This window comes from Natator depressus, chromosome 5 (assembly GCF_965152275.1).
Source record: "Natator depressus isolate rNatDep1 chromosome 5, rNatDep2.hap1, whole genome shotgun sequence".
Taxonomy (NCBI): Eukaryota; Metazoa; Chordata; order Testudines; family Cheloniidae; genus Natator; species Natator depressus.
The window spans coordinates 34,361,277-34,387,465 of record NC_134238.1 but is presented as its reverse complement, the minus strand read 5'-3'; the positions used below and the strand labels follow the sequence as shown (position 1 = coordinate 34,387,465).

The 26,189-nt window shown below is 42.8% G+C and overlaps 1 protein-coding gene across 2 annotated transcripts in view; it reads left to right on the top strand.

Annotated features, from left to right (window-relative positions):
• Window positions 1-286: 286 nt before the first annotated feature.
• The window catches only part of PLPP1 (phospholipid phosphatase 1), a 133,955-nt gene continuing 108,052 nt past the window's right edge, over window positions 287-26,189 (top strand). The window contains exons 1-2 of one of the 2 annotated variants that reach the window (XM_074952557.1): window positions 287-553; window positions 22,543-22,697. In XM_074952557.1, the coding sequence (XP_074808658.1) occupies window positions 496-553; window positions 22,543-22,697 (213 nt within the window). In that variant the 5' untranslated portion in view covers window positions 287-495. The remainder of the gene's footprint in view (window positions 554-22,542; window positions 22,698-26,189) is intronic. The other variant, XM_074952558.1, reaches the window with a different exon arrangement.

Genomic DNA, 26,189 nt, shown 5'->3' with positions numbered 1-26,189 from the left:
CTGGGCGGTCGCCGAGGCGCGGGTGTCACGCGCTCGCGCTCCCACCGCACGGCGGGAACTGAGGGTTCACAGCCAACTCCCGCCTTCTCTCCTGGCCGCCAGAGGGCGGGGCTGCCGCGGAAGGTGAGGGCGGCTCCCTGCCAGGGGGCGGGCCATGAATCTCGGTCGCCGGGGCGGGGACACGTAGCGCGCTGCGGAGCGAGGCGATTGGCTGGCCGTTGCGCGGTGCCAGAGTGGAACGTCTGCACAGGGGCGGCCGCACGCGCGCCGCAGCCCGACCTGGGACCGCCCCTTCCTTAAAGCCGCAGCCCGAGTAGGAGCCGCAGTGGCGGCATTAGCAGCGGCGAGTGCCAGGCGGCGTTGGCTGCAGCGCTTCGCCCCGGGGCGCTGACTGGATGCGGCAGAGCCCCTCCCGCTACCCCCAGGCACCGAGCCCCGCCGGAGCCCGCGCCCCTCGCAGCGCAGCAGCCTTCGCCAGCGCCCCGGGCTGGCAGGATGTTTGACAAGGCGCGGCTGCCCTTCGTGTTCCTGGATGTAGTCTGCGTGGTGCTGGGTACGTCTCCGGCCGCTTCGGTGCCTTGCTCTGCCTCGCTGCCCTGCTTGCTGTCCCCCGGGCTGCGCGGGGCTTGGCACCCTCCTTGCCGCGGTGTGGGGTGCGCGGCTGGCTGCAGCAGGGCTCCGCTCGGCTCGCGGTGCGGGCCACACGCTAATCACGGGCTGTCTTTCCTCCCCTGGGCAGGAGGCTGCTCCAGCTGCCAGCACAGGGGCAGCCTTCTCCGGCGAACTGCTTCCGCTGCTCTCCCGTCCCCTTTCATCCCTTCACCGCCCGCTGTCTTCTCCCTCCGCCCCAGAGCGACTGGGCGCCTCTCGCCCTCCCTTCCCCTTCACCTGGAGAAACCTGGTCGCTGTGACTGCCCCGAATCAGGAGGATCAGCAGCTGGCTAACGCAGTTAACGGCTTTAAACCAGAAGCACGTACTGTATATAGGCCCGCCGCGGTTCGTTATCAGCCGAAGTGAAGCATTGGAGGGGGTTGTCCTGGCAGTCGGTTCCACCTGAAAGCAGATGACTTGGGCTATTTTTCTGTAGGTGTTTGAGGTTCACTACGATTTTGTTCCTTTCTTTGCCTAGGTATGTTTATGTAGTTGACCAGCTTGAGACAGTGGTGATGAATAGGAAATGAGCGTTTATTTCTAGAAGGCTAAACCTTACTAATTTTGTCTTGTGTAATGTGATGCAAATCTGCTCTCTCAACCTCTTCCAGGTCTCTAACCTTTTTCAGGTTTTTATTTTCTGTCTGCTTTGACAGTCAATGAGTAGCAAACCTATTCTGGTTACAGCGCAGGGAACTTCTGTATTTCCTAGGCTGTGTCTTTTGGAGATTTGTTTTTTCTTTTCTCCTTGGTTTAGGTAGCCCACTTTCTTCTGCAGAAAAATCAACAAGAGGGCTAGTTGGAAAATGTTTTGTTCTTTGTTTTTGTGGCATGAAGGATGGTACATGGTAATAATGATGCAGTAGATGAAATGTACAATAAATCCTTTCCTGCTTAAAATAATGGGCTTATGCAACATGTATTTGTCCTCATTTTAATAGGTTATTGTACTATAACCCTGGTCTAACAAATTCCTGATGATTAGAGCATCTGGTTGTTGTCAGTGTTCTCCACTCTCTAACCCTAGGCACTTGTAAAGGTAACCCCCAATTTACATAGCTAGTAATGGGAAAGCTACTTTTTAGTAAAAGCTGATACAAGTAAATGGATGGAATTCTACGTATAACTCATAATCTCAGCAGCATGCTGGTGGTGATGTAGCATCTTCTTCCATAAGCAGATGTCAGTATTGGACTTGGTGGAGACTAATAAGAATGTTTAAGGGTTTACAAGTTCTTTCACTACAACTTAGTAATGTCTACTGTCTAGCATGCCCCTGCCCCATTAAAACTGTTAACAGCATTTAGTGTGACTTCCCTGGCATTAGTATCCATCTTTCAATAATAGTGCAGCTGCACTCTTGGTATAAATGGTATAAAGTCTAATGGATGGTTTTAGTGTCATGTCATCAAAACCTTGTCATACTGCTGTGAGGATTACATGTCTGGTCTTTGGGCTGTAGGTGAAAACATCCTTCAGTTGATCCAAAAGACAAATTCTTCCCCCCCCCCCCCAATGGACCTTAAAGAGGAAGCATAGATGTGATCTTGCTGAAGAATTAATTTCATTTTAACAAAAATAATAAATGCAGTGGAATATTTAATGTCAATTTGGAACAACCCTCCTTTCATCATTTATATCTAGATCTGCATCTAATGATCACTCACTTTAAAAAACAAAACAAAAGTACATATGCACTCACTGAAGACATTTCCAAAATGGCCTCAAGCATGCAACCATCTCATCAGTGTATATAGTGATATACTGCCAAAGTGGTTGAGTCAGATTATAATTTGGTCCTGACTGGCCAATTTGGAACTGTAGCATTCCCTACCTGCAGCCAGAGGGGACTCGAAGGAGTGAAATACTGTCTATCTTTTTAAAAAAAAAAACAAAAAACAAAACAAAAACCACAAAAACACCCACAAAAATTAAATTAAATTCTATTCTGAAATGCTCCGTTAGTCATCATAATACATCAACATCAATAGGACTCTACTGGAAAGCAGATTTGGCTCCATGTAGCCAAATGGCTGCAAGTTGTGATCAGTTACAAAATTTAGCAGAATATTTTTAACAGCCTTGCTATATTAAATTTGATACCTTTTTGTGGCCTTTCAAGCAGTTAAGTCTTCATTTTATATTGGAATTTTTAAATGCCTTTTTAATGGGTCAAGTATTTAGCATTACACTTACATTTTAAATTCAAGACAGAGTAAAATTTTCTTTAAAATATGTAAAATATATAAGCACTCACAGCAAGTTTAAAATTAAGGGAAAGTGACCAAAAAAATTACATGAACCTTAAATTTTCAATGATGGGTACTATTAAAATCTGAGCCTGTTTCTCTGACCTCCCCTTATGGATAGATGTCTGTCAGCTCAAACTTAGACTAAAAGTTCTGTTTTAGCCTTCTCCTCCCCAATATCTTTCCTTGATCACTGTGGACAGTGCTACCATTCTGCCTGTTACTCAGGCCTGGGCTTCCTCTCTGACTCAGACATCTCTCTAGGTTCTCTCACCGAGGTTATATCAAAGTCTTGCAGATATTTGTGCATAACATCCCTAAAATATGGCCATTTGAATATATCCACATAGCTAAACTTCTCGTCTAGGCTTTCCTCAAATTGATGACTGCAGTCTCTCTTTCTCTGGCTTTGGTAAATCAATTTTCTGTGCTCATTTCCATTCAGAATGTTGCTGCAAAGATCATTTTCCTACCCTGTTATTTTGACTCTGTCATTCTTCTCCTTAAGAAAAGGAGTACTTGTGGCACCTTAGAGACTAACCAATTTATTTGAGCATAAGCTTTCGTGAGCTACCTATTCTCTCTCATTCAATATCTAATCAAAAGGTTGGCACCTACCTCTGGCTCACAGCATCATCACCTTCATGCTTTCTCCCATGCTGCCCCTCATGTTTGGGAGAAGCTTCTTGTAAACGTCTTCAAAACTAACTCATTATTTTCTTTCAAAATCCTCCTTAAAATTCTCCTTCGCCATGAAGCCTACAGAAAACTTGACAACAGCTAGGCTGTCGATGTGCTGACACGATAGCCTAATCCAGCTGACCAATGCTGTCTCACTGTTTCCTTGTACTTTTCCCCCATCTGTCTGCATGCATCTGTTTTACTTGGACTGTAAGCTCTTTGGGGTAGGCACTGTCTTTGTTCTGTGTGCAGTAGTTAGCACAGTGGGGTCACAGTCCATGACTGAGGTTCCTAGGCAATACTAATTATCATTAATCAAATGAACTCCTGTGAGCATTCCCATGAATGAGAAAAGAACACACTTAGGTGCCTTCCTGAATTGGAGTCTCTTCTACGAACACATCTTCCTTAGCCTAAGCTAGTTAACGAGATTGGGGAGTGGGGAAATGTGACCAATGTGACACATGAAGAGAATTGTTCCACACCTGCAGGCTTAAATGCATTGACAAAACCTGACAGATGAGGTGGAGGACGTGATATCTTTTATTGGATCGACTTCTGTTTGCATGAAAGCTTGTATCTCTCACCTATACAGAGCTCTTCTTCAGGTCACCTCTAATTTGTTCAGACATGTGGGCTGTACTATTCGTAAAATTAGGGAATGGCTTAGTATATACAAGAAGGGTGCAGGACATGAATAGACTTTGGTGTTAGAAGGTCTGTCTTGAGTGAGTGAGTCCCTAGGAAGAGCACCTGATTTTAGTTCAGTGTATTATGGAGACTGTGGCTTTAGCTCCAGGTTTTCATGAAAGATATTTACACTTCTGAGGGAAAACTCCTGTCTGATATGAAATGCTTCTAGTTCTCCAAACATCCCTGAGTCTCACTCTGTGCTACTCAAATGATCTGTGGGACTAAAGAGATCCATAGGTCCCTACTGGAGATTGAGCTTAATATTTCATGAATGTGACCACTGAGGAGTGTCTGATATAGCAGGGGAAACCTTCCTTAGCAGTGTCATTCAAAACACTTCTAGCTTGATAGATCAGCCAGAGTCTGGAACCAACCTCAAATTTTGATATGCTATCATGAAAAAGGTTGTTACTCTGTTTGGGGGCGGGGGAGTCTGCTAAGATTTTCATATATAAACTTTCTTTCTTTTTGGAGTCTTATACAAAATGATTAGATTAGAATTTCACTGTATCTTGAGCGTGTGTCTTTTTTCCTGTAATGTTTTCTATGCTGGTCTGCAAGACTGTTGGCAATAGCCTGTTTTCAAGGTGATTGTACTGTATATTTCTGCTTACTGTGAAATATTTTTTTCTCCTCTTGAAAATACAGGTGGTCTGAACTACAGACTTGCTCCTCTTCCTGCACAGTCAAGAATATCCCTCTTTTCTAATGGAGAAATGTGTGTGTATAGGTTGTCAAGGTATCTTGCAGTTGAGCCCTCACTTATATATTAAGATTACAATAAAGGAACACAATGACTACGAGACAGTAAGATGCAGTCCTTGCCCCAAAGAATATACAGTCTAATACAAAAAAGACAGCGTGAAAATGCAACACCCTTACAAGTAACACTGGGTGCCAAAGTCCCATAGAAACTGATTTTCTAATTAGACAAACTTGTATTAATTACAGGGCTCCTTATTTCCTGACTCATGTCTTCCTTGAAGACCGTAGTTGTTTGCACTCTGGGCCCACAGGTAAAAAAAACATGACATTTGCCTACAAGATGTGCTGACTTCTTACTGAGGAAGGTGAACAAATTCAGCAGTTTGAACAACCAAAAAAATCAAAGCCCTTAATCTGTTACTTAACCCATACATAATAAACTATTGACTTCACAGTTGTGGGGTAGAAATCCCTGGCTGTAAGTACAATAAAGCTGTAAGCTATGAGGAAATAGAATTTTTTTCTTCTTCCTGTTGATGACGAATTGACACTACTGATGTCTTAACATTGTTGATGAAACACCTGTGACGCTGTTAGATGTATACTCTTCTAACTAGATAAAAAGAAAAGGCGTCTGTATTCCCAAAAAGTACTAACATAGCTGCTACTCTGAAATCTAACTAGATATTTTACTTCCTCCTTAAACAATAGGTAATCCTCAACCTTTGTAAATAACTTTTCTTGAGTTGTGTTGTGTACATGGAAAAAGATGAGTTTCTTTTATAGCGCAGATCATCTTATCCACCTCTCATAAAGCTGGTGCAGTGTGGCTGAAGCAATAACATACAAATATCAGTTAGTCACTATTGATTAACGTGGGGGGGGGGAGAAAGCTCTTGTCTTCCAAAGAGAACATGACTGACTATGCTTTTGTGTTTAAATTTAGTAAATACTTCAGATAAGGTAAGAGAGTGCTGACTTTTTGTTAGATTTAAATCAGTTTCATTTTTAAGATATTAAAAGTGATGGAATTATGAAACTTGCAGAAGAGTATTGGATCACATAGAGCATTGTGTTATAATTTGTATGGAACAAATGTGGACCAGTATCTCTCTTCCACTCTGGGTGGGGCAGAGGTGGGAAACTATGGCCCACGGGCCCCTCCTGCCAGCTCCTTGAGTTCCCGGCTGGGGAGGCTGGCCCCTGGCCCCTCCCCCGCAGCTATGCCGCTGCATGGGCAGCACTCTGGGCGGCAGGGTTGTACGCTCCTGCCGAGCAGAGTGGCAGCGTGTCTGGCTCTGGCCGGGCGGCGTGGCTGTCAGACATGCTGTTCTGAACGGCATGGTAAGGCGGTTGGGGCCAGGGGGTTGGATAAGAGGTGGGGGGTCCCGGGGGGGCAGGCAGGGGGCAGTTGGATGGGGCAGAGGTTCTGTGGGGGGTGGTAGATAGGCATAGGGTCCCGGGGGGCCTGTCAGGGGGTGGGGAGCAGGGGGGTTGGATAGGGCGTGGGATCCAGGGGGGGTGGATAGGGGCTGGGGGTCCCAGGAGGGGGTGGTGAGGGGACAAGGAGCAGGGGGGGGTTGGATGGGGCAAGGGTTCTGAGGGGGGCAGCCAGGGGGCAGGAGGTGGGGGGCCAGGCTGTTTGGGGAGGCACAGCCTTCCCTACCTGGTCCTCTATACAGTTTTGCCACCCCATTGTGGCCCTCGGGCCTCACCCCTGCCCTAGACACTTTCTACTATCCCAAGCATTGCTTTCTGTCCACACTGCTATTTTTAGCAGCATAGTGTCCTGCTGATCCTGTGCTGCTGGAGCCTTTCCCTTCTGCAGAAAAAGACTCCCCCAGTGCGGGGGGAGGGTCTGGAAATGGGGAGGTTGCAGGGAAAGGCTCCAGCAGCTCCCTGCTGCTGGAGCCCTTCCCTGCTGTAGAGAGAGGCTCCAGTAGCAGCAAGCTGCTGCTCTATTTTTGTTTTTGTTTTTTTTGTTTCCTGCCCCGCTCTGTTTCCTCCCTCACCACTGAAGTATTTCACTGATGTGTAGCTACACCAGGGGTGTGCAAACTTTTTGGCCCGAGGGCCACATCTGGGAATAGAAATTGTATGACGGGCCATGAATGCTCACAAAATTGGGGTTGGGGTGTGGGAGGGGGTGAGGAGTCTGGTTGGGGGTGCAGGCTTTGGGGTGTGGCAAGAAATGAGGAGTTTAGGGTGCAGGGGGGGCTTTGGGGTGGAGGTATGGGGTGCAGGGGTGTGTGAGGGGTGGGGCTGGGGGTGAGGGTGAGGGGTTTGGGATGCAGGAGGGTGCTCTGGGCTGGGATCGAAGGGTTTGGAGGGTGGGAAAGGGATCAGGGCTGGGGCAGGGGGTTGGGGTGCAGGAGGAGGCTCGGGGTAGAGATTCTGGGCAGCGCTTATCTCAAGCGGCTCCCAGAAGCAGTGGCATGTCCCTTCTCCACCTCCTACACTCTGCACACTGCCCTGTGCCCAGGCACCGCCCCTGCAGCTCCCATTGGCCGTGGATCCTGGCCAATGGGAGCCATGGGGGCAGCGCTTGGGGCAGGAGCAGCATGCAAAGCAGAGCCCCCTGGCTGCCCCTATGCACAGGTGCTAGAGGGGGGCCATGCAGCTTCTTCCGGGAGCTGCGTGGAGTGGCCCCCGACCCTGCTTCCTGGCTGGAGCACAGCAAGCCTCAGACCCTGCTCCCCAGCAGGAGTTTGAGGGCCAGATTAAAACGGCTGGCGGGCCGAATCCGGCTTGCGGGCTGTAGTTTGCCCACCCCTGAGCTACATGCTGCAGTGTGGACACAGTTGTGGCATGTAACTACACATGCCCTACATGCAGCTGCCATGTATTGTAGATATAGCCTCAATGAAGGCAAAGCTTAAATGACAGTTGAGGTGTCAGTGCTGATCAAACAATGCCTATTTCTGTGTGGTTTTGCAGTTCCTGAATACTGTAGTTCACCAGCCTTGCCACCTCTACATTGACTTCTTGTGACTCACAGACATACTGTTGATACCACTTCCTACTTTCTCATCATGTGGATGTTAAACTTCTAGAATACAAATTGTTGTTGACCCTTCAGAGTCAGCTGAAAGGGTCTTCAAATTAGCTACAGCGCACGTGAGAGAAGCATTCTCTTCCAAGATCTTCTGAGAGTACAGGTGTCTGACCAAAACAGCAAGGCTTTTTCCTAACCCTGTTTTTGTTTTTCCTAATCCCAGAATGTTTTTACTGCCAAGAACAGCACCCAAAAAACTCCGTTCATTTTGTATAATGTCACGTGATCCACCCAACGCAGAAGCTATCACTTCTGCCATATTAGGAAGCAAAAATCCAGAGTTAGTCTTAATCTAGCATTTACTAGTTAGTAGCCATTGTCTTAAGCCACTGGTCTGGCTCTTATGTTTTAGATGGAAGCAACTGGGTTTTAGTAGCTGCAGTTCAAACTGTATTCAGTGTATTTGCTATACTTGTTTACCTGCAGGGAAAACTTTTTTCTCTGCATTACCTATATTTTAGGGTAGTTCTCCATATTCCCCGTGGCTCCTGATGGATTAAATTTTAAAGTTTTATCATTCTGTCCCTGGCACAATGTATGAAGATGCAAGTGAACAGTTCAATTGATCAGTAAACATCTGTACCTATATTAGGTGGTTGCAGGGGGGAGGGGAAGGATGGAGATCAAATGAGATAGTCAAAGGAAAGTAAAAGAGGTTCTCTTACACAATCAGTTATGGAGCAGCTGACTAAGGAGACCCTTTACATTGGGCAAACAACATGGAGGGTTTTCGCTGTCCTCCCCCAGCCCCCCAAGCACATGACTGCTGGCAGCACTTATGGGTGGAGGTGGGAAGAATATCTTCAGGTTTAGTTCAGCGGGACCAAATATGTGAAGCCAGCTATCAAAAGTGTGTGACTGGAAGAACACAATATATAGCTACAAAAGTCTGAAAATTCCCTACTAGCCACAAAGGATTGTTAAGTTCACAAAAACCTCAATAAAAAGTAATCAATTAGCAGGGTATGTTAGAATTCTAGACTCTACTTATAGAAGTCAGAGATGGTAAAGACCCATAAGTACAAGCAGTCCATCCTCTTGGTCTGCCAGTGTGGTTTGTTCCCTTCCATATGGTCTTGAGTGCTCCATCCAACCTGCTTTTAATTGTCCATTTTTTTTTAAAAGGGGGGGGGACTTCCTCCTCTTTGCTGGGAGTCTGCTTCAATAAAGTAAGTTTGGGCCTCATCCAAAGCCTGTTGAAGTCAGTGGAAAATACTGACTTCAGTAGACTTTTAAACAGTAATTGTCTGGATGTCAGGCGTTAGTGTAAGATTAAAAGAGAACTCCCAGTTTTGCCAATTCTGTACAGTCTATTTAGAGCCTGTCGTGAAGCACAGAAACCCTAATGTAAACTTTTTCACCATCACTTGTCCTACTCCTGCTGACATCAATGGCAAATGTCCTGCTTGACTTCAGAGGGAGCAAGACTGAGCCATGTGAGATTAACATGAAGATATCACAGTGGTGCTGTGGGAGAGAAACCGGACTCCCGTAAAATATACTTTAGCTTCTTGGGATACATTGTTACATGACCACAGCATTGCAACTACTATGTATTAACTGATGTGTGGCTGCAGTTCTAACCACAGAATAAACTTGCAGCATAAAACCAAAACATAACTGCAAAGATCCTGAACGGGGGGAGATGTTTGTAAATTGTAATAAGAGGATATAGTAACCCCCTATAGCAGGGGTGGGCAAACTACGGCCTGGGGACTGCATCTGGCCCTGTAAATGTTTTAATCCTGCCAGGGAGCGAGGTCAGGGGCTTGCCCCACTCCCTGCATGCTATGGCTCTGCATGACTCCTGGAAGCAGCAGCATGTCTCCCCTCCGGCTCCTACTCTTAGGGGAAGCCAGGGGGCTCTGCATGCTGCCCCCACCGCAAGCGCTGCCCTCATAGCTCTCATTGGCCGGGAGCCATGGCCAATGGGAGCTCCGGGGGCAGTGCACAGAGCTGCCGGGCCACACCTTTGCATAGGAGCCAGAGGAGGGACATGCCACTGCTTCCAGGAGCTGCTTGAGGTAAGTGTTGCGTGGAGCCTGTGCACTGACGCCCTCCCGTGCCCCGACCCCCTGCCCCAGCCCTGATCCCCCTCCTGCTTTCTGAACCCCTCAGTCCCAGCCTGGAGGACCCTCTTGTGTCTCAGAGCCCTCATCCCTAGCTCCACCCCAGAGCTCACACTCCCAGCCAGAGCCCTCACACCCTCCTGCAGCCAACCCCCAATTTTGTGAGCATTCATGGTCTGCCATACAATTTCCATATCCAGATGTGGCCAAAAAGTTTGCTTACCCCTGCCCTATGGGATATTACTTTCGTGCCCTTTTTTAGGGCGGTGAAGGCTGGCTCTTTGAGCTAGCTTTTATTATTCTGTCTGTCTATCATCTTCTTCTTTTTGGTCTAACTTTTGACAGTTAATGATCTAAAGCAGGAAAACCCCTTAAGGATTTGGGGCGTGCTTATACTCCCAGTGTCTGCATATGTTCTAAGTGATAGGGGTGTGTGTGTGTAAGTAACTGTGCGCAGGTATCACTTCAGAAACACTTATGCAGTCCTAGTGCAGAAATTGGCCCCTTTTCATTGTGGCTATGCTGTTTCCTCCTACTGCAGACTTACTCATGGGAGACCTAGCCATTCTTCCAGGATGACAGGGAATGAGCTCACCATTTGATTATAACTGCTTTCCAACCTGAATGCTGAATTGCTTTATTACCATTGCTTGGGTTCCACTCTGGTTAACTTCTCTAATTAATATTTATCTGAAAACTAGTTAAATGCTGTCACTTGCATTTAATTTTTTTTAAATATTAAACTTTTGAGCTGTGTAAGTCATTGGAGAGATTTAGCCTTTGAAATCAAGATACTTTTAAAAGTGACCTACAAAAGATGTAGAAAAATTAAGTTTTGTGCCCCTTGTGCTGCTTTATCATATAGATAGTCTTCTTCTTGACATAGAAAAATCAGCAAAGGTTTGTTCTTTTGTAGTTTTTCTTGAAGCTGTTCTGTGGGCCTCCAACATTCACTGTACCCCTCCAGTTAAGCTGTAAGATTTTAATGTCAGCTCTTTAACTGACATCCTTTCTACCAAGTGACAGCAGGTACTGGGATCAAATGGATATTAATTTAAAGTGTTTTAGGCAGGCTGAGTAAAAATGTTTCCCTTTTTTCTCTTTGGCTTAGCTTTCAGCCTCCTGTGATATCATTTCATGAGGTTCCCCAGTTACCACAGAATCGTATAAAAAAAGACCTGATTTTTTTTCCTTTTTCTAGTTAAAATTAATCTTTCAGACTTCTTACATATACAGAAGCACCCACAAAATAGCCAGTAGTCCACTTCTTCTCCTTCCATCCTCCCCAATACACACATTATTTGTTTTCACCTTTACAGGTCTTTCTGTGACCTGTATTAAAATCAGAATTTCATTCAGACTCAGGACTCCGTCACCTCTTATTCGATCTGTTGTCACATCAGCTTTGGAAATGGAACTTTCTTCCCAAAGGGAAAGTTCTTAATTACAGACACTTAAAATATATGGCAAGGCAGTTGTTGATCTGTATATAGCTAATGGTTCTATTATAATCTTCAACAGGGCAGATAATACCTCTACACACACGAAATATTGTGGTATCTAAGCACTTACTTCCCTAGATCACCTCGCTTTCTTCTTACTCATACAGATACAAGCTGAGAAAAGTTAGATAAGAGATGTATCTGAACATATCGTAGAATCATTTTGTGTACTCAAATGGAACAGTGTTACATAAAAGGCTTATTACTTTTAAACTAACTCTGAACAAACTTGTCCGGATTCAAAAGTAGAAATAGTTTTTTCAAGAACACATACTATGTTTAATTACTTAAACTGCATTTTAATGCACATTTATTTTCAAACAGTAGAATAATGACAGTTTAAAGACACTACTGGTGTGCTCTGGAAACAGTTATAAGTTATGAAAACTCCAGTTTGCCAAGAGAAGGCCTGGCCCTGATTATTAAAATAGTTCTCTTATTCATATTCTGATGCATGCTATTGTGATACAGTATGGAAAAATGGCATGGTCTTAGGGACTGTGTAGTGTGTTATGGAAAACCTGGAGTTTCTCTAACACTGCCATCATATAACCTGGATCTGTTAAGAACCTTGTTTGTTTAAGTAGAACACTGCTGTGTTACAGTCTTACTAAGCTGCTCAGGAAAGGAGAACCTTTGCATCTTTCCATAGTTAAAAATCAGTCATGTGTACAAAGTTCATGGTCATTGACTTGAAATTACTTTCAGCAGTTGCAGTCTAATGTATACTAGCTTGGGGTGGGGAAATGGTCAAACCATCTAACCTGACAAGCTTTGATGAAAACCTGAATCACTAGGTTAATTTTACACAGACTTTTAAACAGAAAATCTGATTGTAGCTGCAGAATTTTTCCACCTGTTTGACAGCCTGTTTCCTTTTTGGAAATAGGGACGGCTAGATATGAGTGGGCTGGACAGCTACAAAATCTGAAATGACAAGGTTGATTTCCTTTTTAATAATTTTTTTAAATTTTGAAGTGATCACGCTAGTGCAGCCAGATTCAAATTCACTGTATATTCCTACCTGTACTTCTGTGGTAAAATCAATTACTCTAATGTATGTGCTGAATATTTGCAGCAGAATGTACAGGTGGAGGTCAGTAGTATTTACAGGTACTCAGCAACTCTGAAAATCAGGCCGCTGACCTGTCACTGCTTCTGTTTTCTCTGTCTGTAAAACTCCAAATTGTGCTTGTTTGCATACTTAAAACAGGGGTGGTTAAGATTTAGCTCATGTTTATAAGGCACTTCAAAGATGTTATGTGTAATTCATTTTTAAGTGGGTTGGGTAATGTAGATAGCTCTATGAGATATGAGATTCTCATTTATTAACCTTAATTGGCAGTGAGATGATAAATGAGTCCTTACAATAAATGATTTAAACAGAAATCCACCCCCCCCTTCGCACCCCCAGCCCCAAGAATGTCTATGTACAGGCTCCTCCAAGCCAGAGGACAAATCCTTTTCCCCTTCTCACTTCTGCACTCCTGAGCAGCCACAGCCATCCTTATCCAGCAGGAATGGCACAGTAAATGACTTCCTCTTTGAGGTGCCATCAGTATCACACCAGGCTGGGCCAGCGGGGTGGCTATTAAAGAGCATTGTGGTTCTTACTCTTCTTAATCTTATTCCTCCGCAGCCACCGAGCAAGTTATTAGCATGTTCTCACAAATAAAAAAAAGTTGCAAACAGTACAAAAGGAACAGGAAGAAATGTTAGCTCAGTTATATTATAGTTAGTATAGTTTTAATCAAATGTGTACCCTCTCTGTTTGCCAGAAGGCTTTTTAAAATTACAGTATCAGAACCATTAGGTTGATATAAACATGATAGTATTAAAAAATGCTTCAGCTAAGAATCTTAGGCACTTACAGTCAGGGCAGGAAAGATCTACTAGCCAGGTATAAATATGAAAGACAAGGTAAAGGGAACCTGCCAGTGAGGTCCAGGGGCAGCCTTCTGGCAAGCAGCCCAGTTTTTTCTCCCTTTGCTCACTCCTGGCTGCTGGGAATAGAGAGGGTGCATTGATCTCCACCTTCTGTATCTGCCTCTGTTTAGCTACTAGGTGTTTTCACAAATTGTAAGCACCTCTCTCCCCCTTCTGTTTCAAGGAGCTTTCTGTCTCTTCTCTCTTCCAGTCATTACAGAACCTCCAAGCAGTTATGTCTGTCCTCTCTCTCTATTGGTCTATGCTTTGTGCCAGCCTCCTGGCTGCTCTGGGTAAGGGGGAGCAGGGAAGTGGGCTCTGCTACCTCTACTCCTCCAACTGTGTGGTGTTTTTGAGGTGGTCTTCCCTGAAGTGAATAGTCGCAGCACCTTTCTTGGTGGCAGCCGCCCACTGACTTTCCTCAGCAATGTGAATCTGGCTTGACTTAGTTTCTTTGCTGGCCATAGGATTCTGATTAGCTGTTGCAAAACTCCCACTGTTTGCCAAATTGAATTTTTAATAGTCCTGGGCACTCTCTTCCCACAGAATCCATCCTTTCATTATCTTATAGGAATGTTTGTACAACACTTACATATTTGCATAATTTGTAGGAAAAACTCCATTTCCCCTGTAGCTTGAATCCTGAGAACCTATATGCCATTATGTGCCAGCAATGCCCCTCTGCCATGTACATTGGCCAAACCGGACAGTCTCTACGTAAAAGAATAAATGGACACAAATCAGATGTCAAGAATTATAATGTTCAAAAACCAGTCGGAGAACACTTCGGTCTCTCTGGTCACTTGATTACAGACCTAAAAGTCTCAATATTACAACAAAAAAAACTTCAAAAACAGACTCCAACGAGAGACTGCTGAATTGGAATTAATTTGCACACTGGACACCATTAACGTAGGCTTGAATAAAGACTAGGAGTGAATGTGTCATTACACAAAGTAAAACTATTTCCCCATGTTTATTCCCCCCCCACTGTTCCTCACACGTTCTTGTCAACTGCTGGAAATGGCCCATCTTGATTATCACTGTAAAAGGTGTTTTTCTCACCTGCTGGTAATAGCTCACCTTAACTGATCACTCTCATTATAGTGTGCATGGTAACACCCATTGTTTCATGTTCTGTGTGTATAAAATCTTCCTACTGTATTTTCCACTGCATGCATCCGATAAAGTGGGCTGTAGCCCACAAAAGCTTATGCTCAAATTTGTTAGGCTCTAAGGTGCCACGAGTACTCCTGTTCTTTTTATGGTTATACAGTCTGTGATGGAATGTTAGCTGAGTGCTGGGATAGGTCACAGTATAATTCTAGGAATTAAGAATGTGACCTGTAAAAGCCCTAAGCTTTGCTAATGAATAGCATTCTGTTGGAGACACCTTGTGTGAAGCGGTGTGACCTGCCTGAGTGATAGTGACATGATTTTTGCGAAGCAAGAATACCAGCACTCCAGCATAACTCTAGGAATTAGCATGTGTGGCATTTTTAGTTTGTCAAACAAGTTCTGACTACATTTAAAGACAAGCTGAAGGAAGATATGGGTGTGGATTTGACAAATTGGCAATCCACTTATATTACACAGACTGGATAAAAATCAATGTTAGGATTTTTAATACATCAACCTGTTTGAAATTATGGCAACCTCTGTTAAGGCCAAAACTTACTCTAATCTATTAATCACTTTGCTTAATTTTTTTGAACTTTTTAATTTGTATATGTTTACTGCCAACTTTTTAAAAAAGAAATTAAGACCAATAAACTTCTGGAAGCCACTGGCTAAGGACCTGGAACTAGAGTTTGTTGAAGTGCTAAAACAGCTTTTTTAAAAAAAAAAATTTTTTTTTTTACAGTATTAGCCTTTTTGCAAGTGCAGAGAGAATATTTTCTTCATTTCAGTTTGTTTAGCTAGTTTAGTCAATGATTCATTCATTAAAGTTGAAAAACTGGAAAGTTTCCTCATCCTGTCTGTGAATAAAATATAGGTGTGAGAGGATGAGATCTACTAATTCTAAGACTTTGAGAGGGTGACAAACAATCCAATTCCTGACTTGCTGATAATACTTGTATTGGTTAATAAATGATAAACATGTTTTGATAAACTTTTTGATGCCTTTTTTTCTTACGTATCCAGCAGACTTAAGGTAGCCTTATTTAACTAATCAAAAGAAAACAACCAACTTTTAAAATGCTGTTTTTTGTGCATTTTAATTCCCTCCCAAATAGAGCTAGAGACAAATCACAAGTAAAAAAAATTAATCCTCTTTTTTAAATAGAAAATGATGAATAATGCATTTTTTTACATAGCAACACAAAAGCTAAGAATTGGAATAAAGGTAGGGTAATCTATATAAGTGCTTGATAACTATGTATAGATATAGTATATCCTCCTGGTTTTGAGGAAAGATGCATCAAAGACAGTTTTTAAAGTCTATACTTAGTTGCAAATAATAAACTAGGAAAAAAAAAACCTGTCACTGGGTGTGTGGCCCCCCCCCCCCACCCACATGATGCTCTTAAAGAATTGGAACTTTCCCCATTTATTGAGCAACAAAAATGCTCTTGAAATAGAAGAACGTTATATCTTATGTATTAAAATCTAATTACAAAAGAAACCTTCAAATTTGTAAGCATAATGAAGGGGTTGTGAAACGAGCTGATTGGAAATCCTCCAGTAAAACTAAGTTTTGTTGGAAAATGCTGATTTGGTAGAACGAAATGTTTCAGGGAATCTTGTATAGGTTCCACTAAACTTTTGTTGAAACACAGCGGGGTGCTCTGGCTCTGCTTCCCCCAGCTCCTGAGAAGTGAGGGGCAGAGTAGCTGAGGTCTCTAGCAGCTGGCCTGAAAGCACAAGTGAAATTGACAAAACCCCGAGGGCAGCTGGAAAACCGTAAAATTTAGTTTTTCTGCAGTGAAATCTTTCTTGAAATGTGAACATTTCCACTTTTGATGTCCTTGCATTTCAGGATGAAACTTCCTCAAAAACACAAGTTTTTTGTGGAAAGGGTTTCCTCCTTTCAGTTCAGCTCTAGTTTTGAACACTGGTGGAGCCTAATGCTATTTCCTATCAAATAAAGTTCTTGTCTATGGGGAATACTATAGCATTTCAGCCAGCTATAACACATTTCTGAGTAAAAGCAGATTTTAATCCTAAATGGCAAATCACTATAGTTAGTAAAACTATATTCTGGGTATCCCTTTGGTGAAGCCCCATATTCACTTCAGTGTCAGAATGACTTCCCAGAGACTCTCAGACTATCTTCCAGAGTTAATAGTCTTGTGGTATAAGAAGCTAGTTCAGAGAGCTTTTTCCTGGACCTGATCTCTGTTGTCTCTTCTGCTGGCTAGCTTGGAGGGGAGCAAAGGGTGAGTCATGGGGTTTAGGAGATAGTGTCAAAGAGAGGCTGGCTTCCAGCCTCACCCTCCGGTCACTAGCTGCCTTTCTCCACATTGCACAAAGGTAGGATTGCCAGGTGTCCAGTTTTCAACCAGAACACGGTCAGAGTGGAAGCACCACTGACTGGGCTGTTAAGTCCGGTCGGCGTTGCAGCGGGGCTAAGGCAGGCTCCCTGCCTCCCTTGGCTCTGCACGACTCCTGGAAGCAGCGGCCTGTCCACTCTCTGGCTCCTAGGCATAGGCACAGCCAGGGGGCTCTGCGCACTGTCCCCACCCCAAGTGTCAGCTTCGCAGCTCCACGGGCCAGGAACCACAGCCAGTGGGAGATGTGGGGATGGTGCTTGCAGACAGGACAGCATGCAGAGCTGCCTGGCTGCGCCTCTGCATAGGAGCCAGAGGGGGGGATATGCTGCTGCTTCCAGGAGCTGTCTGAGGAAAGCACTGCCCAGAGCTTGCATCCCCTCCCACGCCCCAACCACGTGCCCCAGCCCTGATCCCCCTCCTGCCCTCTGACCCCTCGATCCTAGCACCCTCCTACACCTCAAACCCTTCACCCCCAGCTGGAGCCCTAACACCCCTTGCACCCCAACCCCATGTTCCAGCCCAGAGTCCCCTTCTACACCCCACCCCAGAGCCTGCCAAATATTACTCTGTTTGACTTCTCATATTCAGGTTCCCCATTCCCAAGTTTTGTTAACTTACAGTATTTCATTAGGTCCCTACAAAGTTTTCAGTTTTGAAGTTAAAATAAACTGTTTTAGTTTCTTCTTAAATTTGGGGGGCCTATGCCATTTTTGGTTACAGCCAATTTCTTTTTTCTGTTAGACAAGAAGAGTAAGAGTTTCAGGAACATACTTATGTGTTTAACTTTATGCTGTGGTGCTGTGAGTAGTGTGCATATGCATAACTTTATTTTTGGGAATAAAACAAGTGCACATGAGTATATGACTGCGGCCCAGATGTGAAACTTGTGTGCCTAAAACTACTTTTGTTTTGGGTTCAGTTACACAAAGTGTGTGTGTGTGTCCAGAACATTCCCCTACAATGTTTGCAAGCCAAATACTATAGCGTGTCTAGTATGTGAGAACCAAGAAGTGAAATCAGTGATGGCTAAGACTGAAAGAGCTACAATAGTTTTCTGACTACTCAAACTGAGGAAAGGGGAGAGAGAAGGGTAAGTAACAGCATAATTAGAAGTAAAGTAGACTCTTAACATAGTCAATTTTAATATTGGCAACATGAGTAAGGAAATTAGACTTAAAATCTGAGATTAAGTTCTTGATGATGCCTCTTCAAAGATACAAGTGTCACCAAACCAAAAGAGTAACTCGTAGTTTTGTTTTTAAATAAAGTGAGGAGAACTTTTTTTTTCTTATCCTGAACTGTGAGTGTTCTTAGAACAGTACAGTAATGCCTTTGTCCTTTACCCCCAGTTCAGGGTCCATTACGTAACTGCTACTACAGTAATAATCACTTTGGCTTATCTTATTGAAACTATGTTGAACAAAGTTAGTGCCTGTATTTAACTTTATATTCTGTCATAATCTCTCTAAAATAAGGAAGAACGATCAGTTAACAGAAGGTATATAATGCTGGGCTGCAATAAGAGACAGCTGCAGCTTATTGCTTTTGTTTTAGATGGGTAGTACAAGATACTCATGTTGCACAGCCAGGAAACTTGAAGATGGCAGCTGTACGTGGAGTAAAGACTTTTCAAAGAAACTTCTAATTCTCATGTAGCCCAAGGGGCTACATATGACTGAAATATGGAGCATTGTCACAGTGCCAGTGTAGTGTGGGCGGCATGCATCTGACCTAGGGTTTCCAGTTTTGGTTGGACATATTCCTGGAGGCTTCATCACATGTCATCTTCAATTCAAGATAAATCTTTAATTCCTGGAGACTCCAGGACAATCCTGGAGAGTTGGCAACCCTAATCTGAGCCCACTCTGGTTGGGGATGCCTTAGTGGGCTTTATTAGGAATTGATTAACTCTTCTTTTTTTCTGAATGAACATTATTTGTCTATTGACTGTTTTTCCTGGCTGGAGGGAAACAGAGGTTGGATAAACTGGTAGTTTCTGCCCTGAAGAGTACATCTGCGTCTGCAGGTGTGTGCAGTACTTAGTTTACTCTTGGTGCTGCTGGAATACAAGTAATACATCACTATATAAAGAATAAGAGGAGGAGAAAAGACAGGCTTTTCTTGTAGCAGCAAAAGAGGCTTATTTTAGCAGATGCCATCTTACTGGGTGTATGCTCCACTGCTTTTTGTGATCTAAAATTTTCTAAAGATAGAACTGGGTATTTAATAACTAAGCTGTTATCAAAGTTGACCTCTATTGGAATTAGGGTCCCCTGTGATTTGGACTAGACTTGAGGGGGCTTGAAATAGCTGGAGATGGGGCAGGAGATGAACAAAATCTGGCTGACTCGCCTCCTATTCCAGTTCTTCAAGGCCAGACCTGATGCCCCTTTCTCAGCATTTCCTATAGAAGGAGACTTGAAACTTTGTATTTCTGTTAAGGAAGCTCTCTAGTTGTCTGGATATAACTAATAAATAGGCTTGGCTGAAATCGATTTTTAAAATACAGTAATTTACATGGATACTATCCATGTTTGTTCTTATGCATTTTTTTATTTTATCATGCACTTTGGAAATGTTTAGTTGCAAAAATTTGGGACAATGTGGGGGTCAGACAATTTATTTAATGACAGATGTTGAGATTATAACCATCAAAACACAAATTGTCAATATCACATTCCAAAATAAATATAGTAAATATCCAGAAATCAAACTCTAAATTCTCAAGCATCATTTTTCTTACTCTGCCTAGCTGTAAATTTTTTTTATCTATAGAAATAGGTAGGGGGGGGGTGTGGGTGGGTGGGTGGGTGTGTGTGTGTGTGTGACGAAATTGATGCTCACAGACACAGATAAAAATCTAATCCTTCCAAATCTAATCTATTTGTAAACACTTGCTGTGATCAGAAGTCTGTCGTGCGTACCATTTTGTAATTCTGCTAGTTGAGGGGCTCTACAAGGATACAGAAAGGAAGGGGGCTTGTCTCTGAAAGTTGAAGGTGTCTGGAAGAGAACTACAACACACTGAGAACTCTAGATCAAAACTTTGAAACTGGAGCCGTCTTGAGGATGAAAGGGACCACAAAGAGATGAGTGCCTAACAGGCAACTTAACATGGGGAATACCAATTATATTTGTATATTGATAAGGTGACTAGTGGATTATTGAATAGAATGTTAGCTGCTTTAGAATCTGGAAAAAATGAGTTCGGTGAGAGCTGTTTTAATTATATGAATCGCACAATGCGGAGATAATAGAGAAAATCAAGAAATTAGTTTGTAGAAAACAAATAGAAACTTAAAAAAAGTTTGGTAGATACCTTAAACTATATTTATACAGATATCTATGTATATGCTCACCACAAACAATCTTAATGAATGAATCCAGGCAGATGTGGGTTTTCAAAAACAAAGACACTCTCTGAAGTGTTGTGAAAGTCAAATGAACTGGAATTTGGGGTCTGTTGCATGAATTCACAAACATTGATGTCAAGGTTGTACTCCTCTCCCACCACACTGAATTATTTTCCCCTATTTCAGGTTGCAAAAGCCTCTGAATATCACAGCCTTTCTGTGCCATTTGTCTGACTATTCCTCTGCTCCTACTTATTAATCTGTGCCTTAGCGTTGTCTTTTTATCCTGTTTCTTCTCCTTCAAAATCATTTTAAAAAAAAATTGGGCCTTTTCTGCTTGGTGGTGGTAATGGGCACATGCCTCTTTGACTTTGTTCAATGCACTGTCCTCTTCAATATTTTGAATTATAAGTTCTCTAGGGCTAAGATTTTGAACCCATTCTAAGTTAAAGTATTTTACTTATTGGCAAGTGTTGAATTTCCTTTTGCTGCTACATAAACAAAAATATGGAAGACTGGACTTCTTAGCTGAGAAAGGAGTTCTGAGTCCCTCTGTGCTTTAAAAGTCCTGTGTAAAGGCTTTTGAAAGAAATGCACTGTTTAACTTGAGGAGAGATGTCATTCAGAGATGAATCAATGAGGTGGTGCTTTGGATCTGAAATAGGTTTAGGCTAGGATATGGGGTGAATCAGGATTAGACTTAAAGTCTGAAGGTGCTGAACTCTGGTGAGCTGCCTTCACAAGATTTGGGTCTTTTCTGTACTAAAACATCGGTCCCATCTGGTTTTGGCTGTGATGCGGAACCAAAGCTGCAGGGCTGGTTTGGATTTGGACCTTTTGAGACTCTTATTTGTAGAGATTTCTATTCCAGTGTGTAGCTTTTGCCCACCTCCATCTTCGATCTCTGAATTATTCAGTCTGACATTTCGGAGTGGAGAGCTTTTGACAGGATTCCTTGAAACTTTACAAATTTATTAATTGAAGAGGGTGGAAGAAAATCAAATTTAGGCATTAAGGAATGGACACAGGTTAAGAAAAAACAACTATTGATATGAATCTTTAATGGGAATTAATATCTCTACAAATTTGTGTCCGTGAGCGCAGCTAATGTTCAGGAACACTACTGGAGTAGGTCGTTATCACTGATTCAAATGGCTCTTTAGCCAGTAGAGGCATGTCCTTTGCTCTTTCTGTTCTGCTCTATGTAAAAGTTGTATCCAGACTTGTAGATACTGCAGAGAGATTGTGAATCTTTCAGTAGAAATCTATTTTTGTAAACAAGCTGTCTGTTAAGCCAGCCCTGAAAGTCCCGATGGTAAGGGGATTAATGTAAATATTCTCTTCACATAAAAAGATTATGAATATTTGGCTATTGGGCTCACAGCTACCTTTTAGAAATGATATATTATTAAATTGATGAGATTACTACTGGAAGAGTTCTAAATATAAAGAGCCATAACCTATTCACTTTCTGCATGTCCTATTTAAAGCCTACAATAATCATATAAAATGAGGCAAGCAAGTTTTTTGTCACAATATTTCAAAAAAAATGATAAACTAGCTTATTCCATTCAGGATGTCCAGTTTCCTGACGGTGTCTTTGAAATTCCTCTCCTCTTCCCATTTCAGAACTGTTGGTTTTTTTCATGAGACTTGGTCCCTGCTTACTTTTCCCTTCTCCAAAAAGAAGTTTGAAAGGTTCTCCTTCCTTTTGACTTCAGAACTCAAATTTTTAATGAGATATTTAAATGTTCTACACACTGTTCATTCAATGAAAGGTCAATGCCATTTTAAAAAAGAATAATGGGGCCATATTCTGCCCTCCAGTATTCTTGTTAACTAAAATTGGAGTTGAGTGGAACATCAGTTTCATAGGCTAGAACTTGGCTCAGTGCCTGGCAATGTTTTCATCAATTAAAAAAAAAACAAGACTTTGAACTTCTTTACCTCCCTCCAATTTCTGCAGTTGTTGTCTCTAACTAAGAGGCAGCCTTTACGTTGGCTATAGCAAGGGTTGGGCAAGTGTGTGCATTGCATGATATTAATATCCTGCACTGACTCAAGGGAAATTTAAGTTTTGCATGTTGTTCTGAAGCTTTCTCCATGCCTGATAAAGTGAATTTTAATTTAACCATCTGTGTCTTTTTTCCCTTCCCCCAACAGCTGGCTTACCCCTCGGTGTTCTAAACTTGGCCAAAATAAAGCCATATCAGAGAGGCTTTTTCTGTAATGATGACAGCATCAAGTATCCATTCCATGACAGTACCGTCACATCCACTGTCCTCTATGCAGTGGGGTTCACCCTACCCATTTTCTCTGTAAGTAGCTGAATTTCTAGCCATCTGTGTGCGGGGGGTGGGAAGACTTAAGAGGGTTCCAATAGGTCATCCTTGTGACACTGATTTGGACCTAAAGGGAGAATAAACGTACCGGAGAAATTTAAATATTTATATAGCCCTATATTTTTGTTGATTGCTGTAGTAACTAAAATAACTTCCAGATTTCACTTCAGCTTAGTGACTCCATGACCTTTTCTTGAAGTTATCGAAACCTGTAGGTGGCTGATAACTTCTGATTGTTATTCATCAGAAGTAAACTGAAGTTTGGCTTATGTATGTTAATGTAAAGTATTGTATTTTGCAGTACTTCTGGAAATTCTCTTTGTACATCTGTTCTGAACAGACTGCAGTGTCAGTTGTAAATAATTGAAATGCTATATGTCTCTTGTTATAGAAACCTCAGTTTGTGAGGGGCTCTGCTTATACTGTATATTGTCTGCAGAGGTTGACTTTTTTCGTAGGCCAAAAGATTCATGTGATGAATTCTTGGATCCTTCAGAGTCTGACTGCAGTGAGACTTAGATGCTTAGAAGTAGATGTCTTGCAGAAAAGGGGCTGCGTGCTGTGATACCACACGAGTTAATAAGGAACAATTTGACTCTGAACTGGGTTTTTAACTATACACCTCTACCCTGATGTAACGTGACCCGATATAATACGAATTCGGATATAAAGCGGTAAAGCAGCGCTCTCGGGGGTGGGGCTGCATGCTCTGGCGGATCAGTGTGACTGGCTCCAACACACCGCTCTGAGCAGCATGCTAAGGGTGCTGGGCTGGGGCCGAGGGCTTGGATAAGGGGCAGAGGGTCTTGGGGGGGTGGGGGTGGTGGTCAGGGGACAGGGAAGAGGGGGGTTGGGTAGGGTCCTGGGGGTGATTAGGGACGGGGGTGTCTCTGGAGGGGGCAGTCAGGGGACAAGGAAGGAGCAGGGGGGCTTAGATAGTGGGTGGGGTCTTGAGAGGAGTAGTTAGGGGCGGGGGGGGGTCTCTGGAAGGGGTAGTCGGGGGACAAGGAGCGGGGGGGGGTACTGCATACTCCATGTTAGTGCTAACAAAAATGATTTGCTGACTATTAATAACGGAAATGCTCGAGGCCAAAGCAAGTTCAATATAACGCGGTTTCACCTATAACGCAGTAAGATGATTTTTTTTTTTGGGACTCCCAAGGACTGCGTTATATTGGGGTGGAGTTGTATTACACACAGTCTTGGCTAGGGCCAAGATTAAAGACAGCATGCCCAAAACATGCTTAGTTTGGAGTAGACTTTGGCTTGAAAATGTTTTGGTGCTGACCAAATCCTGTTAGAAACAGTCTTGGTCTCTACTAGTCTTTTAATCATGTAGCAACTTGCTAAGACTCCAGGTGCTAAATTAGTCAGTGTGTAGTATCTTCTGAAGAATTTCAGGGAGGGAGGTAACCATTTAAAGCAAATGTCAGAAACCTATAAATCTATGCAACCTGTGTATGTTTTGAATGCATAACAGATACTGTTTATGCATGATCACTCTTTTAGCAGCACTGTATTGTGTATTGTACACAGTTAGAAAGCTAGACCTTATGACTGCCTTCTGAAAATAGACAAAAATGCCATAAAAATGGTTAAACGAAAGCGCTACAGATGTTTCAGGGTGAGAACTACCTAACATAAAGCTCACAAAAACCAATATATTAATTTGTTTTTGGTCTTACTCTGTGAATTCCAAATTTCATATTTTAAACTGAATTTCCATCTCCATAATCAAGGTGAAACTTGATATTATATACTTTCATCATGCTTTGTTGCAAAGAAAAGTGTAACATTTCAGGACTCTCACAAAGATGCAGGCTTTATCAAGTTTTAAGGAAGCCTACTGTAAACTGGCCAATAAATAATAAGTTTTTCAGGCACAGTTGTGAAATCATCCACTAGGCATTGGCACAGGTGAACATGGTAATTACATATCTCTGCAATTTCAAACATGCATATTAGATTACTTGCACATTTTTAAGTGCAGCAAAATTTAGTATCTGAAAAATGTAAAATATACACAATAATATAAAACATCTTATGTTTTAGACTTCAACTTTAAAAAAACCCTATAAACTAAAAATGGTCTCTCCATCCCAAGCTTATTTAGGCGTAAACTTTTTTGCCTTTCAGATAGGCAGAGCCATGTTTGAGCCTCCTGTGACAGCTAGGTTATATAGGACTTTTTGTAACCTTTAATTAAGGAGAAATATATACACCCATGTACTGCTTTTTAGATTGAGTGCCTGAAATATCCTGAACTGCAAAGATTTTGTTGACTTATTACAAACCTGCTTCCTGAAACCAATACTCGGATCAGCTTCAGAGGACTTTGTGCAAGCTCCCTAATTCTTGGCTTTCAGTGCTCTTGTGTTTTTTTTTTCATTGCTTCAAGGGCTCATGACATTACTATGTTAATACTCCAGCTCTCTGATAAGGCAAACGGAAAGCCTGACCTTCAGGTTTGTATATGCTGCCTAACGCCTTCTACGCAAATAATTTAACTAGCATAAGGAATTGTGCCCCAAAAAAGAATAGTATTGTATTTGAACAACTCAAATGAAGAGATTCTCAGGATTTTTCAGTAAAAAATGGACTTAAAGCCAAAACTTCAGACTGAGAGCATACACTATGCTGAGTGAGAGCATACACTATGTTCCTTTGTAGGATATGCAAGGGAAAACCTTTCTGAACACGCCTTACCTACTTCATATCAGATTAAGGTCACTAAATCTGTTTACAAATTTCCAACTGAGTCACTGGATTTATTTGTTTGTGAAGTCAACCGATTGATTCTTCTGTATAATTAGTTTGGCACTTTATAGAATGCCACTGACGTGGATAATTAGTCCACACACCATGAGGTGCAACTAAGTGGCCTTAGAAAAAAGATGACTTAGCTTTACTATCTGAAAGTTTTGTGCTAATATATGATGATGCATTCAGATTGCAGGCAAAACTGATGTGTTATATTGGCTGTCGTGTGTGTAGGTCATGCATCTAGGAATTGAGAATATAGACTTTGCTTATAGGATGGGTACTGCTTTGAAAAGCAGAGACACAGTTCGGAGTTTATGGTGGATAACCAACTCAACTTGAGCTCGTAGTGTGGTGTGGTGGCTGAGATCAAATCCAGTCCTTGGAGGTGTAGGCAGGGGGAAATGTCAAGTAGAAGCAGGGAGGTTGTGATACCACTGTACATGACAGTGTTCTTCAATTGCAAGTCTTACATTGGGCCTGTTGGGCTTCAGCTGTTCCCATCCTGCTTCCCTCTGGGGGCTCTGCTGTAAGGGCAGCATCACTAGCTGGCTTGAGCTCCGCTCTGGGGCTCCTGACAGCTCTGACCCATGCACTGCCCTACTGGTCCTGGCTGTAACATCCCTGTACTGATCTGCTTTTGAGACACACACCCCAGCACCTGCCAGCTCAGAGGATGCCCTGCAGCTGGAGAAGGAAAGGGACCAG